This window comes from Corythoichthys intestinalis, chromosome 4 (genome assembly GCF_030265065.1).
Source record: "Corythoichthys intestinalis isolate RoL2023-P3 chromosome 4, ASM3026506v1, whole genome shotgun sequence".
Taxonomy (NCBI): Eukaryota; Metazoa; Chordata; class Actinopteri; order Syngnathiformes; family Syngnathidae; genus Corythoichthys; species Corythoichthys intestinalis.
Window position 1 is genome coordinate 15,769,783 of NC_080398.1, and position 14,672 is coordinate 15,784,454.

General features: G+C 39.1%; 1 protein-coding gene across 2 annotated transcripts in view; it reads left to right on the forward strand.

The window, feature by feature from the left end:
• The window catches only part of colq (collagen-like tail subunit (single strand of homotrimer) of asymmetric acetylcholinesterase), a 35,156-nt gene extending 26,473 nt beyond the window's left edge, over window positions 1–8,683 (forward strand). The window contains exons 14-17 of one of the 2 annotated variants that reach the window (XM_057834234.1): window positions 2,423–2,542; window positions 2,621–2,762; window positions 6,750–6,852; window positions 6,947–8,683. In XM_057834234.1, the coding sequence (XP_057690217.1) occupies window positions 2,423–2,542; window positions 2,621–2,762; window positions 6,750–6,852; window positions 6,947–7,016 (435 nt within the window). In that variant the 3' untranslated portion in view covers window positions 7,017–8,683. The remainder of the gene's footprint in view (window positions 1–2,422; window positions 2,543–2,620; window positions 2,763–6,749; window positions 6,853–6,946) is intronic. The other variant, XM_057834235.1, reaches the window with a different exon arrangement.
• Window positions 8,684–14,672: the final 5,989 nt, after the last annotated feature.

Here is a 14,672-nt window from a genome sequence, read left to right on the forward strand (position 1 = left end):
TTGTTTTGTATTATGTCAAATACGAATACAGTGATTACAAAGTAAACACTATAAAATTCCTTTAAATAAAGGACTACTTACGTTTGATCATTGATAGGCATGTAAAAAGCTATCCTCACGCTCATTAGCAGTTAGCTATTAGCACGTTAGCTACACAACAATTCCAGCCACCCTCCTCCAGGGAACGAACTGTAAATTGCTCTCCGCCGGGCGGTTTGCCGATCCGCAAAGAAACTCGACAACCGGGTCGTCATGTCAAATAATCCAGGCTAGTTATGTGTGATTTTCCACTTCGAAGACTTTGAAACATCCCTCGGTTCGGGTTAGCATGTCGGCTAGCTGTCACTCCTTCTGGTCTGTTTACATTCTCCGAAGCCGGGGAAGGGAAATGACATATGTCCGATTTAGGTGTCATAAAATATCGTTCGGCAGGTGTGACAGTAAAGGTAAAGTCGACTGTTTTGACCATTATGGAGTAATTTTGCCATGTCGTCTTGAATAAATGGATTTTTATTATTTTATATTCCATTTAGCACAAGTTATTTGTCATGACCATGCCATTTATTTAGCAATTGGGGAAAGTACTTGGGTAAAAAGAATATCCTGTAAAAATATTGAAGTAAAGAGACAGAAACAATGACATTTTGCCGCTCTCTTCGTCGCGTTTTCCTCATTGTGAATAGTTCCCCCTCGACGGGCTGACTGGTCCTTCTCAAGCCATTTATATAGCTATTGGGGAAAATACTTGGATAAAAAGAATATCCTGTAAAAATATTGGGAGTAGAGAGACTGAAACAATGACATTTTGCAGCTCTCTTCGTCTCGTTTTCCTCGTTCTGAACAATTCCCCATCAATGGGCTGAATAGTAAAACCAATGAGCCTAGTCTACCGCTGACGTCATCCACCTGTTGGGGACGCTAAAGCCCTATAATTGTAGGCGTGGCTAACCGGCAGATTAAAAGACTAATTTCTCGTCATCTGTGCTTTGCTAAATTGTTGTATATGGTCGAATCGTCTCAAAATATGATTCTAATTCACATAATAATGCCATTTAAGACTTTTTTTCTGGTGTCGTATGCTCTTTAAAATAAACTGCTTTATTTTAAGCCAAAAGAACTGTTGTGTTTGAAAGAATAATATGCCTATATGCCGCCATAGCAGATTCATAGTGCATTAAGCCTCCAAACTATTTTTAATTTGTTCGTGTTACCCTTGAAACCCCCGTTTACAGACGTCGCGCAACCGCTTTTGTTTCAACCCAGCCATAAAAAGTAGGTAAGTAGTTATCTTTATTATTCGAAATGTCTGTCGTTTTTAGCTTAGAATCATTGATTGATGTCTAATATTTAGTTAAGAAAAAAAAAAACGACTTAAAACAATTATTTACTCGCATATTTTAAACTTTTTAAAAAATTACGTCACAATGAAAAAAATGGCGTCTGTAAATAAGTAACGGATATCTACCTCATAACTGTCGCTAAATTGTATTGTTTTTTGTTAGTCACATTTTCCCCAATATTTTAGATGATAAATAATCAATCCAAACAAAAAAAAAATAATTTTTTTTAAGTGTCAACTTATGAAAAAGAACATTTCGCGATTTCAGCACCTTGTTATATTATCATGTTTCACCCATAAAATCCGGCTGTGGCCATTCACAGCTGTGTCTTAACACTCGATGATACATGCTATATGGAGTTTTTGGATCGAAACGAAGTAAATTTACAATAATACCTCTTTAAACTCATGGTGTATTTAATTATGCTCTCTCATGCTCTCACCTCCAGTTAGTTTTGCTGTATAAAATTGAAAAATGCCCTCCTGTTCAAAATTATTCTTCCCCCAGAAAATTGATATTTTAAGCTATATCACACATGCATATAGGAGAATTTTGAAATTTAGCCAAATTGCTAAAGTTCAAAGAGCGGAACTCCAAGTCACCTGAGTGTTTTCCGCCGTTTTATACAGTGTGCGTGTATATATTTATATTTACACTACTGAAACAAAACAAATTCAAGAAAATCACAACCAAATAGCTATTTATATGACATTGCCAATTATTTAAGTTTGTAAATCAAAACATTTAAAAGTGATATGTTTGCAACCTTATTTTGTGCTACACAATGCATAAGCCAAAAAAAAAAAAAGGGGGATTTTTGAATATTTGGTTTTTGCTCTACTAATAACCATTTTACTGTTTATGGCTGAAATGTTTCTTTGCTCAAATTGGGGGGAAAAAGACATTTGGGTGTTTTTTTATTCCCCTCCGTAATACATTAACAAGGTATCGGATCATGACTAAGATCCTCAAAATTTGGTGACTCAGACTCGCATGAAAAAATATGTAATCAGGGCACCACTAGTTATAGTTATTAAGTAGGAATGGTCATAACATGGAAAATGTTTTTTTTTCCTATTCAGATCTTTGTGGTCAGCAACGAAGAGGAGCTCCAGCGTCTTCAGACAGAGAACGCGTTTGCATTTCGCAAAGATCAGAGATCTCTCTATTTCAAAGACACTAGCGGCTGGTTTCCAATTCAGGTATTGCTCCAGTCTAAAACGAGCAAGTTTGACAAGTATATTTTGTATTTGACGCTAATGTCTTAACTTCTATAAAAGACCTTCCCTTTCCAGATGACGGCATTCCAGTCAATGGAGAACCCGCCAGATGAGGATGGTTACTGCGGTGACGGCGTCGTGCAGCACGAACTCGGCGAGGAATGTGATGACCGCAACAAAGTTGTCACTGATGGCTGCATCAGTAAGTTGGGACTGGACGACTGCACTGTATGCACTGTATTCTTGAAAATAGGCCGTGTCTGGGTCGTCCAACATGACAATGGCCTGAAGCAGACAGCCAGCTTTACCAAGCAGTGGCTTCGTAAAAAGCATATCAGGTTTCTGGAGCAGCCTAGCCAGTCTCCAGACCCAAACCCAATAGAAAATCTTAGTAGGAAGCTCACACTCTGTGTTTCTCAGTGACAACCCAGAAACCTTATTGATCTAGAGATGATCAGTATGGAGCAGTGGTGCAAAATCCCTGCTGCAGTCTGTGCAAACCTGGTGAAAAGTTACAGGAAATGTTTGACCGCTGTAATTGTTAGGAGTGGGAACCTTTTGGTACCTCACGATACCATACGGTTTGCGATACAAAGCTCACGATAACGATGATCTGACGATATGACGATACAACGATTATCGATACATTGGTCAGGAAATCATTCTAGGATATTCTGAAAACAACTAATAAAAGAAAAACAAGCTTCTGCTGTGAATTGGAATGAGTTTATCACTAGTACACTTCCAATCCATTTGAACTGGGAGGGTGGCAGCGAATGAACATTCGTTCATTTGCTGCCATCCCTCCCACTTCAAACGGATTGAAAGTCTATGGCCGTCAGTAGCAGCCAATGCCAGGCAATGAGGTAATTTTGGGCCATTTAAGGTCATTTACCTGTTGATTTTCAGTTACATCCTGTTGATTCGGGGGTATTTTATGGGTCACTTCCTGTTCATTTTGCGTTACAGACCTGGAAATCACCCAAATCAATAGGCAGTGACTCAACCTCAACAGGAAATGACCTGGAAATGCCCTAAAATAAAGAGCAAGTGACCTATAAATGCCCTGAAAATCTGACAGAATGACTGTGAATGCTCTGGTTTCGAATGAACAAACGTTCCTAGTCCGAATGGATTGGGTGTCGAGCACCGTCAAGGCAGCCCTAGAGTTAATAATAATAATAATACATTTTATTTGTAGAGCGCTTTTACCAATGCTCAAAGACGCTTTATAGTTGGAAAAAAACATCAAACAATGTGAACAGAACAAAACAAAGACAATAATTATAAGTTAAAAGCTAGTTTAAAAAGGTGAGTTTTTAAGTTTTTTGAATGTGGGAAGGTCTGAACAGGTACGGATGGGTTTAGGGAGTGAGTTCCAAAAAGGGGGGGGGCAGCTACGGAGAAGGCTCTGTCCCCCCAAGTTGGGTGTGTTCTTTGTTGGGGCGGTGCAAGGATGTTTTCAATTAGAAGAGCGGAGGTGACAGAAGGTGGTGTGGGGACAGAGAAGGTCTGTGAGGTAGGGAGGGGCCAAGTTATTGAGTGCTTTGTAAGTGAGAAGGATGATTTTGAACTGAATTCTGTATGAAATAGGAAGCCAGTGCAGTTTGTAGAGGACGGGGGTAATGTGGTTCCTATAGACCCTACTCACATGACGTCACAACCACGCCTCCGCGCCATGTTGTCCGTCTACTTGTCGGGTTTTAGCATTACCGCTATGTAAATTCCTCCTATTATGGCGTGTTTTTCTGCTCGTTAACATTAATAATCAAAATGGTGAAGGCGTGTGTGGCGGTTGGTTGCAATAACAGAGAAGATAGACGGAGAGACTTGAAGTTCTACCGTATTCCGAGAGACCCGGAGAGGAGAGCGAGATGAACTGCTGCAATTCGACGAGAAAACTGGGCTCCAAACGATTACCACAGATTATGTAGTAGTCATTTTATATCTGGTAAGATGCATTTAATATATATTTAGAGGGTTTTGGGCGGACAACCACAATTAAGATCATTGCTAGGCTAATCGCCGACAACATACAGTTTCAAATTCAAGATGCTCATTTCTTCCATCATTATTTTTTGAATAATATTTAGCTGGTACCAAGTGAAAGAAGTTAAACAGGTGTGTCCAAACCTTTTGCAAATGGGGCCAGATTTGGTGTGGTAAAAATGCGGGGGGCTACCTTGGCTGATTTACATAGAACAATATATCTAAACAAATTTTAGCAAGCCCTTCTGTGTGTCAAATTTGCTTTATATTTTTTTTAAATTCATAATTTAACAATCTCGTCTTTGTGGCGTTCTCTATCTACACTCGGGCTCTTGCGAAATACTGCTTCTGTGAAATTAAACTAGCTTCAAGTTGCTATAATTTCTCGCTGCGTATCTTCCCTGTAATGTTGTCGTACTTGTCAGCGTGTCTTGTTTAGTAATATTGCGTCACATCGAACTCTTTGAAAACAGCGACTGTCTCTTTGCAAATGAGGCAGACACAGTTGTTGTGTGTTTTATTGAAGAAATAGTCCAATATCCACCTATCCTTGAAGCGTCGGCCATCGCAGTCAACTTTTTTTTTATTGATTGTCGCCATTTTAGAAAATTGGAAGTAAATGGTCACGCGGGTTAATGTTGCTTAAAGTGCTGCTCTTAAAGTTTTTCAAACTTTCGTGAGAATAGGCTGATTTTGTGTGGACAAGATAGTTGTAGATATCAGGGTAGCAGATGTCAGGCAGAGAGGGCGAAGACAGCGAGTCGAAAAATATCGATTTAGGCATCAAATATGAATCTGGCGAATGGATAGACTGAAGCTTTTCCACATAACGCCTTTTATGCAACGCATCCAATGAGTTTACAGTGTCTGAAAGCACCGGGGCTTCCATGAATTGCACTATAAATTGCACGACAAATTGAAACCATTGAGAATACGGATAAACACAGATGGACAATATGGCGGCCGGATACAGCGACACATCATTCTGTGACGTTGGTGAGTAGGGTCTATAGGGGGTCCGGGTGAGAAGGCTTGCAGCGGAGTTTTGGATATATTGTAGTTTATTGATGAGTTTGGATGGAGAACCGAAAAGAATGCTGTTACAGTAGTCAAGTCTGGAGGTGATGAAGGCATGGATGAGGGTTTCAGCAGCAGAGAAGGTGAGGGAGGGGCGAAGACGGGCTATGTTCTTGAGGTGGAAGAAGGCAGTTCTGGGGATACCCAGGACTTGAACTGTATCTATTCATCTTTGTTGCTTCATTTCTAATTGTGTATCATATTGCCTCTGTAAAGCCCTTTGAGACTTCTGTTGTGATTGAGGGCTATACAAATAAAATTGAAAATTGAAAATTGAATTGAATTGGTGATGTGGTTGACGTGCTGGTCGAATCTTAGTTTATTGTCAAAAATGATACCAAGGTTGCGGGAATGTGTAGAGCGAGGCAGGGTGCAGTTGTTGATGGTGAGGGAAAATTGACCGTCTATGATGTGGGCTGCAGGGTCGATGATGATTATGTCTGATTTGTTGCTGTTGAATTGAAGATAGTTTTCTTGCATTCAGGATTTAATTTCACTGAGGCAGTTGTGAAGTGTGTATTCGGTGCTGTGCGAGATTTGTTTTGTGGATATGTAAATTTGGATGTTGTCAGCGTAACAGTGAAATTGGACTCCATGTTTGCGGATGATCTGACCAAGATGGAAAATGTAGAGAATGAAGAGGAGAGGACCAAGAACTGAACCTTGGGGGACACCTTGTGGTAGGGGGACAGAAGGAGATGTGCAATGATTGATGGCGATGAATTGTGTCGGTCGGTGAGGTAGGAGTGAAACCAGGAAAGTGCGGTGCCAGTGATGTGTAAAGATTCAAATCGGGAGAGCAGGATGGTGTGGTTGATTGTATTATTGTGTTAACTGAGACACTATTATTGTGGAAGATTTTGGTAGCAACTTGTTGTTTCCTTTTTTTTTTTTTTAAAGACATTGACACCTTTATAAAATGTAATCTCGATTCTTGCAGGAGCATATCGATAACCTTTTGGGATACAAAGTATCACGATATATCACCATTTCAATATTTTGTCACACCCCTAAAGTCAAAGGCTACTGTACCATTTATTAACATAGATTTTCTCAGGTGTTCAAATACTTATTTTCCTCACTGTAATTAAACTACAACTTTATCCTTTTTGTTTTTGCACAGAGTGCAAACATGCCTTCTGCGGCGACGGTTATCGTCTTGAGGGTGCTGAAGAATGTGACGGTAAAGACTTTGGATACCAGACGTGCCACTCATATCTTCCGGGGTAAGCGTGACTCACCACACGGCAAAAAACTAAAACCTTCAAACCTCTTCTTCGGCCTCATAGACTGACTTGAGTGTCCTCTCTTTATGTGCAGGTCATACGGTCACCTGAAGTGCACGCCTTACTGCGCTATCGATTCCACAAACTGCAAGTACTTTACCTGAGTGGAAAGCTGGACCTTGAGTCCGCATCCTTTTTGCGTGGGACACAACCTCGAAATATACTTTTCATGCCAACCAAAAGAACAAACAAAGACAGGGAAGATGCAGCAGATGAACTGAAGTGAAGAATATACTGTAGATAACTCCAGCGTACTGCTGCCGTGTTGAATCCCTCGGAGCGTTGCTATACAAGCAGAGGGGAAATTTTTCACCCACGCGTCGGAAACAGCAGGACAGCTGCACTCCGTCTTAACCGGCCCGGCCTCCTTATTGCGCCTCAACGGACACCAATCCGTCTGTGTGGGCAACAGATGCGTGCCAGCCATGCTGAAGAGTTTCCAGGGGCATTATCATCTCTACCTAGTCACTATTCAAAGAAAGAAAGAAAAAAAAAAGATCAAGTAGAAACTGGAGAGCTAGACTGAGGCCTCAGGTATTGCACCGGTGCGGCTACATTTGCATGAGGCTGGCCACCATTAAGCATGTATCACTTGACCTCTTACTTCTTTCCATATTGTACTCTTAACCTCATGTTGTCATACGCAAAGAAGCAAGTTCAAACTATTCTCGACTGTTAGACTACGCGCTCGCGACACAGGTGCTGCTTCTCCACTCGACACACACATTTGGTCAACATATCCAAGAAAAACTCTCAGGAACAAGCAGATCACATAGACTATCACAAGCATCCACATTGTTCTGTCGCAGACACACAGAAAAAAAAAGTGATCACCAGACCATGAAATACTATCCGACATGCTTAAAACTTATTTAAACACAACTAAAATGCATTTTAAACATAAAAAATGAATAAAACCTGTGTATAGGTGGATTACTGTACTATATATGTGAAGGCTTGAAACTGTTATGTCCTTAAACTCAGCGCACAGATGAGGCTGAAATAGGCCGTAGCTGCTAAATAGGCAATAAAGCTGTTCTATGGTCCTTACTGTATTTACTCCATTACCTCGTTATCCAGTCTTTGTGTCTTACAGTCAAGCGAGTGTGTTTAGACGTGTAGGACGACCCCCAAAAAATAAAAGATTTAGTCGACATAAGCTTCCACTTTCCATAAGCTAGTTTCCAAAGGAGAGCGCTCCTCAATAAGACTGTTACCATGTTGTGTCCGCATGCATGTGCTTAATTTTTGTTCTGTTTGTAGCTCATCAGCGTAGCAGGCGTCTTAATGAAAGTGTTGCAGAGTACAGTAGTCATGTGATGCAACGTACACAACTGTGCTGAATGTTCCCGCTTGTGAGCACTCAACCACCATGCTGTATCCCGAAATGAAATGTGCACAACACAACACGCATGTGGCAACTCTGTAAGGCTTGATATAAGGTGTAGTATGCGCTGTGACCGGGATTAGTGAACAATTGTTATGTGTCGTTACTCTGATATGATTTATACGGATGTTCAAGAAATACATTAAAGGATTCAAAAATATTGTTGGGTTATTTTCTTGATTTACTACCATTTAGCTCATTTATAGTCATTTACGCTGCACTGTGGTTTTTGCCAGCCCTTTTAATTTTTGTTTTAGTCTTCATCTTTTGGACGATAATACTTATTAGTAGAGATGTCCCGATCCGATATTTGGATGGGATCGGACGCCGATATGGGCAAAAAAATGCGCATCGGTATCGGATCGGCCAACACGGAAAAATTCCGATCCAGACTTCCGATCCATTTTTTTTTTTTTTTTTTTTTAAGGGTTTTCCAGCGCACCGATTTACATAATCCATTCCAGTTTTTGATTCGGGTTCCCTAAAATCCGGTCCGCATTTTACGGCACACCTTCAACACACTACATTTACATTACTGTCTCCAGGGGTGAAAGTGGGCAGGAACGGTCAGGAACGCAGTTCCGGTATAAGATTCTGGGCCGGAACGCAGTTCCGTTATAAGATTCAGGGCCGGAACGCTGTTCCGGTTTACGGTGCTTTGATTCCGAAAATATATATCCGGGTCGGAGTCTGACGATAACGACTCGGGTCAATGTGCGAACGCAAGCAAAACGCCTGGGCTCATTTATCCATTTAATTGGCTTACATACTGACATGCGATCACCAGAGATAGTTAGCTCTGATTGGTTCAAAAGTGCATGTTTTCTGAAACCGCTTTAAAAAAAAAAAAAAAAAAAAAAAAAAAAGGGCAATGCAACAGAAAATGGATCAAATCTTTAAGGGCAAGCAAAGAGTTAAGGTGGCTTATTTATCATATTTAGTTTTATTTGCTCTGATGGGGAGGTGCAGAACATCTTAGCTGTCAATGTGCACTTTGGACTTATATTTGTTCATTATATTAGACTACTTATTCATTTCCTTATGATTAAAAAAGGCAATTTTTGCGCGATCTTCAAAATATATTCCATTTCACTCTGCATAATATGTCATTTGTACTTATTTTTCTGAATGTACTGTATGTTACTTATCTTTAAAAAAAAAAAAAAAAACACACAACAAAATGCCTTTACATTATCTTCAATTTTAATATACATCCTGTGTTCTTAAGTAGTTAAAATTGAGATTTGGCATTTAGTATGTGAGGAAATGAGGGAAAATAAAAATTAGGAGATGGATGTTGGGGTTATAAAAAAAATATAACCAGAATTAAGGGGCTTCTGACTCAACGAGACATGGAAAAACTTGCATGCATGCATTCATTTTCAGCAGATTGGACTATTGCAACGGTATATTTACAGGTCTTGATAAAAAATCAGTCAGGAAGCTGCAGTTAGTACAGAATGCTGCAGCCAGAGTCCTCACAAATACAAGGAAGCTGGACCACATTACACCGGTTTTGAAATCGCTACACTGGCTTCCAGTGAGTCAATGGATGGACTATAAAATACTACTGCTCGTCTACAAAACACTTAATGGCCTTGGACCAAAATACATGCTTGACTTGTTAGATTCCTATGAGACATCTAGACCCCTAAGGTCGTCTGGAACCGGTCTTCTGCATATTCCAAGAACAAGAACCAAGCAGGGTGAGGCAGCATTTAGTTATTATGCTCCTCACCTCTGGAACATGTTACCTGAACGTCTGAAGTATGCTCAGACTGTTAGCTCTTTTAAATCAGGGCTAAAAACGCTTTTGTTTAGCACTGCATATCCATAACTGGCTGTATATTTCAATCTTCCTGCTTTCTATTCCTCTTGTGCTTATCTCCATTGCTGATTTCAATTATTATTAGTAGTAGTAGTTTTTGTTTTATTTTTGTTTTATTTGTATTTATTTATTTTTATTCCATTTGTGATTAAATGCTATCTTTTGTCTTGGTTTTTACGTTGTATTGATTTAAATGTGATTTTTATGATCTTCATGTGATGTAAAGCACTTTGAATTGCCTTGTGTTGAACTGTGTTATATAAATAAATTTGCCATGCCTTGCCTATAGCGGTTTTAGTTAACTTTTATTTTGCAAATCATTAAAAAAATACAATTTTGAATGAAAATCTGTTTTTGTATGTGTTATAGAAATAACTGACCAAAACAGTTTTCTTTGCATTTCAGTAGTTTTGCCCCCAACCGCACAAAAAAAAAAAAAAAAAAATCTAATTTTTGGTTCCGTGGCGACCTTCCCGCCAGGGAGTTCCGGCAAGAAATTCTAACCACTTTCACCCCTGACTGTCTCCCAATTTACCGAGAGACTTTATCGGTAAAAATGTCAGCTGTGTGGGATCATTTCGCCTTAAAGGACGACAAAGACGAAGAGGCGGAGTGCAACATATGCCACAATAAAGTCAAGCGTGGTAGTAAAGCTGTAAGAAGTTTTAATACAACCAACCTAATCAAGCATTTAGCGAAATACCACCACAAACAATATAAGAAGTATGTGTTAGGTTTTGTGTTGGTTTCTCCTAGTGTGACTTGTCCCTGTGATTACCCATTGCTCTCACCTGTGTGTGTTTTCCCAGTGTATCCTGCAATCTGCATCCACCTGTGTTACCCAGACGTTCCTCGTCTCGTTACCCCTTGTCTGCGTATATAATGACCCAGTTTCTTGTCACTCCTTGTTGCGTCATTGTCTATGTCCGTCTCTGCCAAAGTCAAGTCCGTTCCAAGCCCTCGTGTATCCGTCCCTCCGATTTAAGTAAGTTTTGTTTGAATCTTGCCCTTTTGATCCCCAGTGGTTTTGGTTGTACTTTGTGTTTTTGTTAGATATCATTAAAACGTTTTTTGAGTTCATCGCCATCTGCCTCCTGCCTTGCATTTTTGTTTCCTGCGTTTGGGTCCACACACACCTGCCTGCCCAGCACTCCCTGACAGTAAGAAAACGGAAGAAAAAAAGAAAGGTTCTACGCAACTAACACTGGCAGAAACTTTTGCTATGCGTGACAAACTGGCACTCGACAGTACCAAAGCCCAGGGAATAACAAGAGTCATTGCCGAAGAATTCATTCTGGATGACGAGCCATTATCTCTCGTGAGTAAAGACGCACCATCCAACACTTAGAACCACGGTACAACATGCCCAGCCGTCATTACATCCTTGAGCGATTCGGCCGTGGAAGATTCGAGAACGATTCACAAACATCCAAATTCCGATTATTGAAATATGTCAAGTAAAGTGTAACTAATACACAGCGTGGTCTTTGGGACGCAATGAGAAACTGATCGCATTGCGTCCCGTGAGTAAACATCATGCTTGTCATAGACCCGAGTAATGCCAATGGTCAACTCACGGCTTTAGCTCAACTCATGCCGCTGGATAAAAAACACAAGAATACCTGACTGCTGCTGACAGCCGCTACAAACTACGTCAACATCGTTTTACTGTAGATAATAGATATCATATGTATATAGAACTAGACGCAAAATGACAGACTCGACGGCGTTGGCAACACTGAAGTATTGAAAACTAGTTGCGTTAGTAAACAGCCGCCATCTTAAAGCAGGAGACTTCCCTAGTAGGCTGTTGTGAACCTTCCAAGCGAACCTAATTAACTTTTTATCTAAAATACTCCTAAATCGGCAAAATCATGACTTGAATATATCTTCAAAACAGTTTTAAAACTTTCACATGTCGAAAGCAGACAGAAGGGAAATTATGGAATAATGGGAGCAATTTTAACAACTTTAACAGTTGATTCGCAAAATTAAATGAATTGAATGTAGTTTAGAACTGCTGATACAGAATGGGGACTTGAGTATTTTATTTACCGTTTTAAAATGTTAACTTGATACTGACATAGTCATTTATTTAAACCTGAGAGGCTTTTCATACAATTTTTGTTACTAATGCACGAAACATTAAAAGCATCTAATAGCTTGGGGGGTTTGTGGGATTTTCCACTGAGGTTGTTTGTGTGTTTTGCTTTTTAAGACAGTTTACAATATTATTTGCACGTTTTACTGACTGACTATGCCATTTCTGTTTGTTATTTATAATGTTTTGTGTTTGTCACTGAATAAACAGGTCAGTTTCTTGTTACCAACCGTTGTGTGTTATTCAAACTCACTTAATTCAGCTGGCTAGTTGTTATCAAGAGAACTAAAACCTTTTTCAACATGAGTCTGACAACTAAGTAAGGAGGCTGATTAACTTTAAACTTTAACACATACTCAGATAGATAGGCCGGTATCGGTATCGACCAGTATCGGTATCAGATCGGAAGTGCAAAACAATATCGGTATCGGATCGGAAGTGCAAAAACCTGGATCGGGACATCCCTACTTATTAGTCTTAGCCATATTTTAGTCATCTCAAAATGTGTCTTTGTCTAGTTTTAGTTGACGAAAACAAATATAATTTCATCTAGTTTTAGTCGGTTTACTTAAAATTTTTTCGTCTGTGAAATTAAAAACATTTTATTCCATACATACATAAAGGTTTCTAACTATTTCGAATGAACATTGACGGACGAGCGCATATTGTGGCATCTACAAGGACAATGCTAATTCCTGATAATTCATACTCTGCAGGAAAACAGTACATTATTTTCAATTAAATATACCTATGCGGATGCCACAGACTGCATGAAAAAAAGTTGTCCGAGAGTTGAAGCGGATGCTTGCCATTAGCATTAGCCGAGTGCTAACTCAAACGCAAATGCTATGCTAACTCTAAGAGTTGCATTTAGTGTGTGATGATCACTCAGCACAGACATTTAAAGGCTAAACAACATTGCATATTCTCTGGCAAAGATAAGAAAACAAATCTTACCATGTGTGTAATCCTGCAGACTGGAAAACAGCAGCACGTCACATGAGTGACACAACCAGACACTGCTAAGATGCAGGCTAACTACACATAAAATGTCACACATTGTGAACATGTGACGGAAACTATTGCGCATTTTCGTCTGGTTGTCGTCTCGTCAAACGAAAACTTATTAGTCTCGTTATGTTTTAGCCTCCCAAAACACATTTTTAGCTCGTTATCGTCTCTTCATCGTCATGGAAAAAATGTTCGTTGGCTAAATATTTTCGTTATAGTCATTGTTGATGTAAACAACACTGATTTATTGTGAAAATTCAAATTCATTCGAACTGTGATGGCATTGAATGATCATGTTTCAGGGCCATTGACGACAAATTCATTTTGACTGTCAAATGCTGTCAGTGGCAGCCAGTAACTTAATTGATTAGATAACTCTAAAGCAGATACAACCTTAGGAAGGTTGTTGATGTTTCCCTAGTTCTAGTGTTCTAAGTCATGTCAAAGTTACTGTGTGGTAAATCTAAAAGCAGTTAATTTTTCGAACAGATCTGGTTCATATGTCACCATCAATGGTAGACAATGAGTTAGTATTCAGAATCAGAATACTTTTTTTTTTTTTTTTTTTTAATATAAGAACCCGTTTTCTCAAAGATATGAAAAACGGCGCACGTTTGCATGTTTTATTAAAAAAAAAAAAAAAAAATCAACTATATCATCAAATATGAAAGAAACAGGCATTACTCTAATTTTTCCTTAACACTATTGTTTTTACAAAGATTGCTACTGTAATTATGATTGTGTGCGATTTGTTAAAGTAGCACCAAAGTTAAAATAAAAATAAAAAAAATTACAATATTTTTCATAAACTTGGATGCCATTTTAATAGGTTTGTACAATATTTTAAGTTGAGAGTGCCCAGAATCTTATTTTTCGAGCTATGTAGTTGGGTTCCTGCAAAAGTTGAATTCCTCATTAATATGCAGCTTAGAGGATCCAATTTGAATATTCAAATTTAAACCACTTTGCTGTGATTGACCGTCAGTGGAGTGAGTGTGTCAGTGGGAAGCCCTTGGGCATTGGCGCTACGTGTGTTTAACCAGTAGCTACTTTCCTTACTGGGGAGTCATCGCGGAGACATGGACTACAGTCGTACTTAAATGAGAGACATGGGCGAGTGTGCGCTCACAGAGGCATATTTCATTTAGGAGGTGAGCTTTTGCTGTGAATTCCTTGTTCCAAAATAAGGGAACAAAACAAAGAAACAAAAGGAACTGACTATGCAACAAAAGTATTGTACTAAACCACAGCAAATGCACAAGTACACATTATATATATATATATATATATATTAGGGCTGTCAAACGATTAAAATTCTTAATCGAGTTAATTACAGCTTAAAAATTAATTAATCGTAATTAATTGCAATTAATCGCAATTCAAACCATCTATAAAATATGCTATATTTTTCTGTAAATTATATATATATTCTG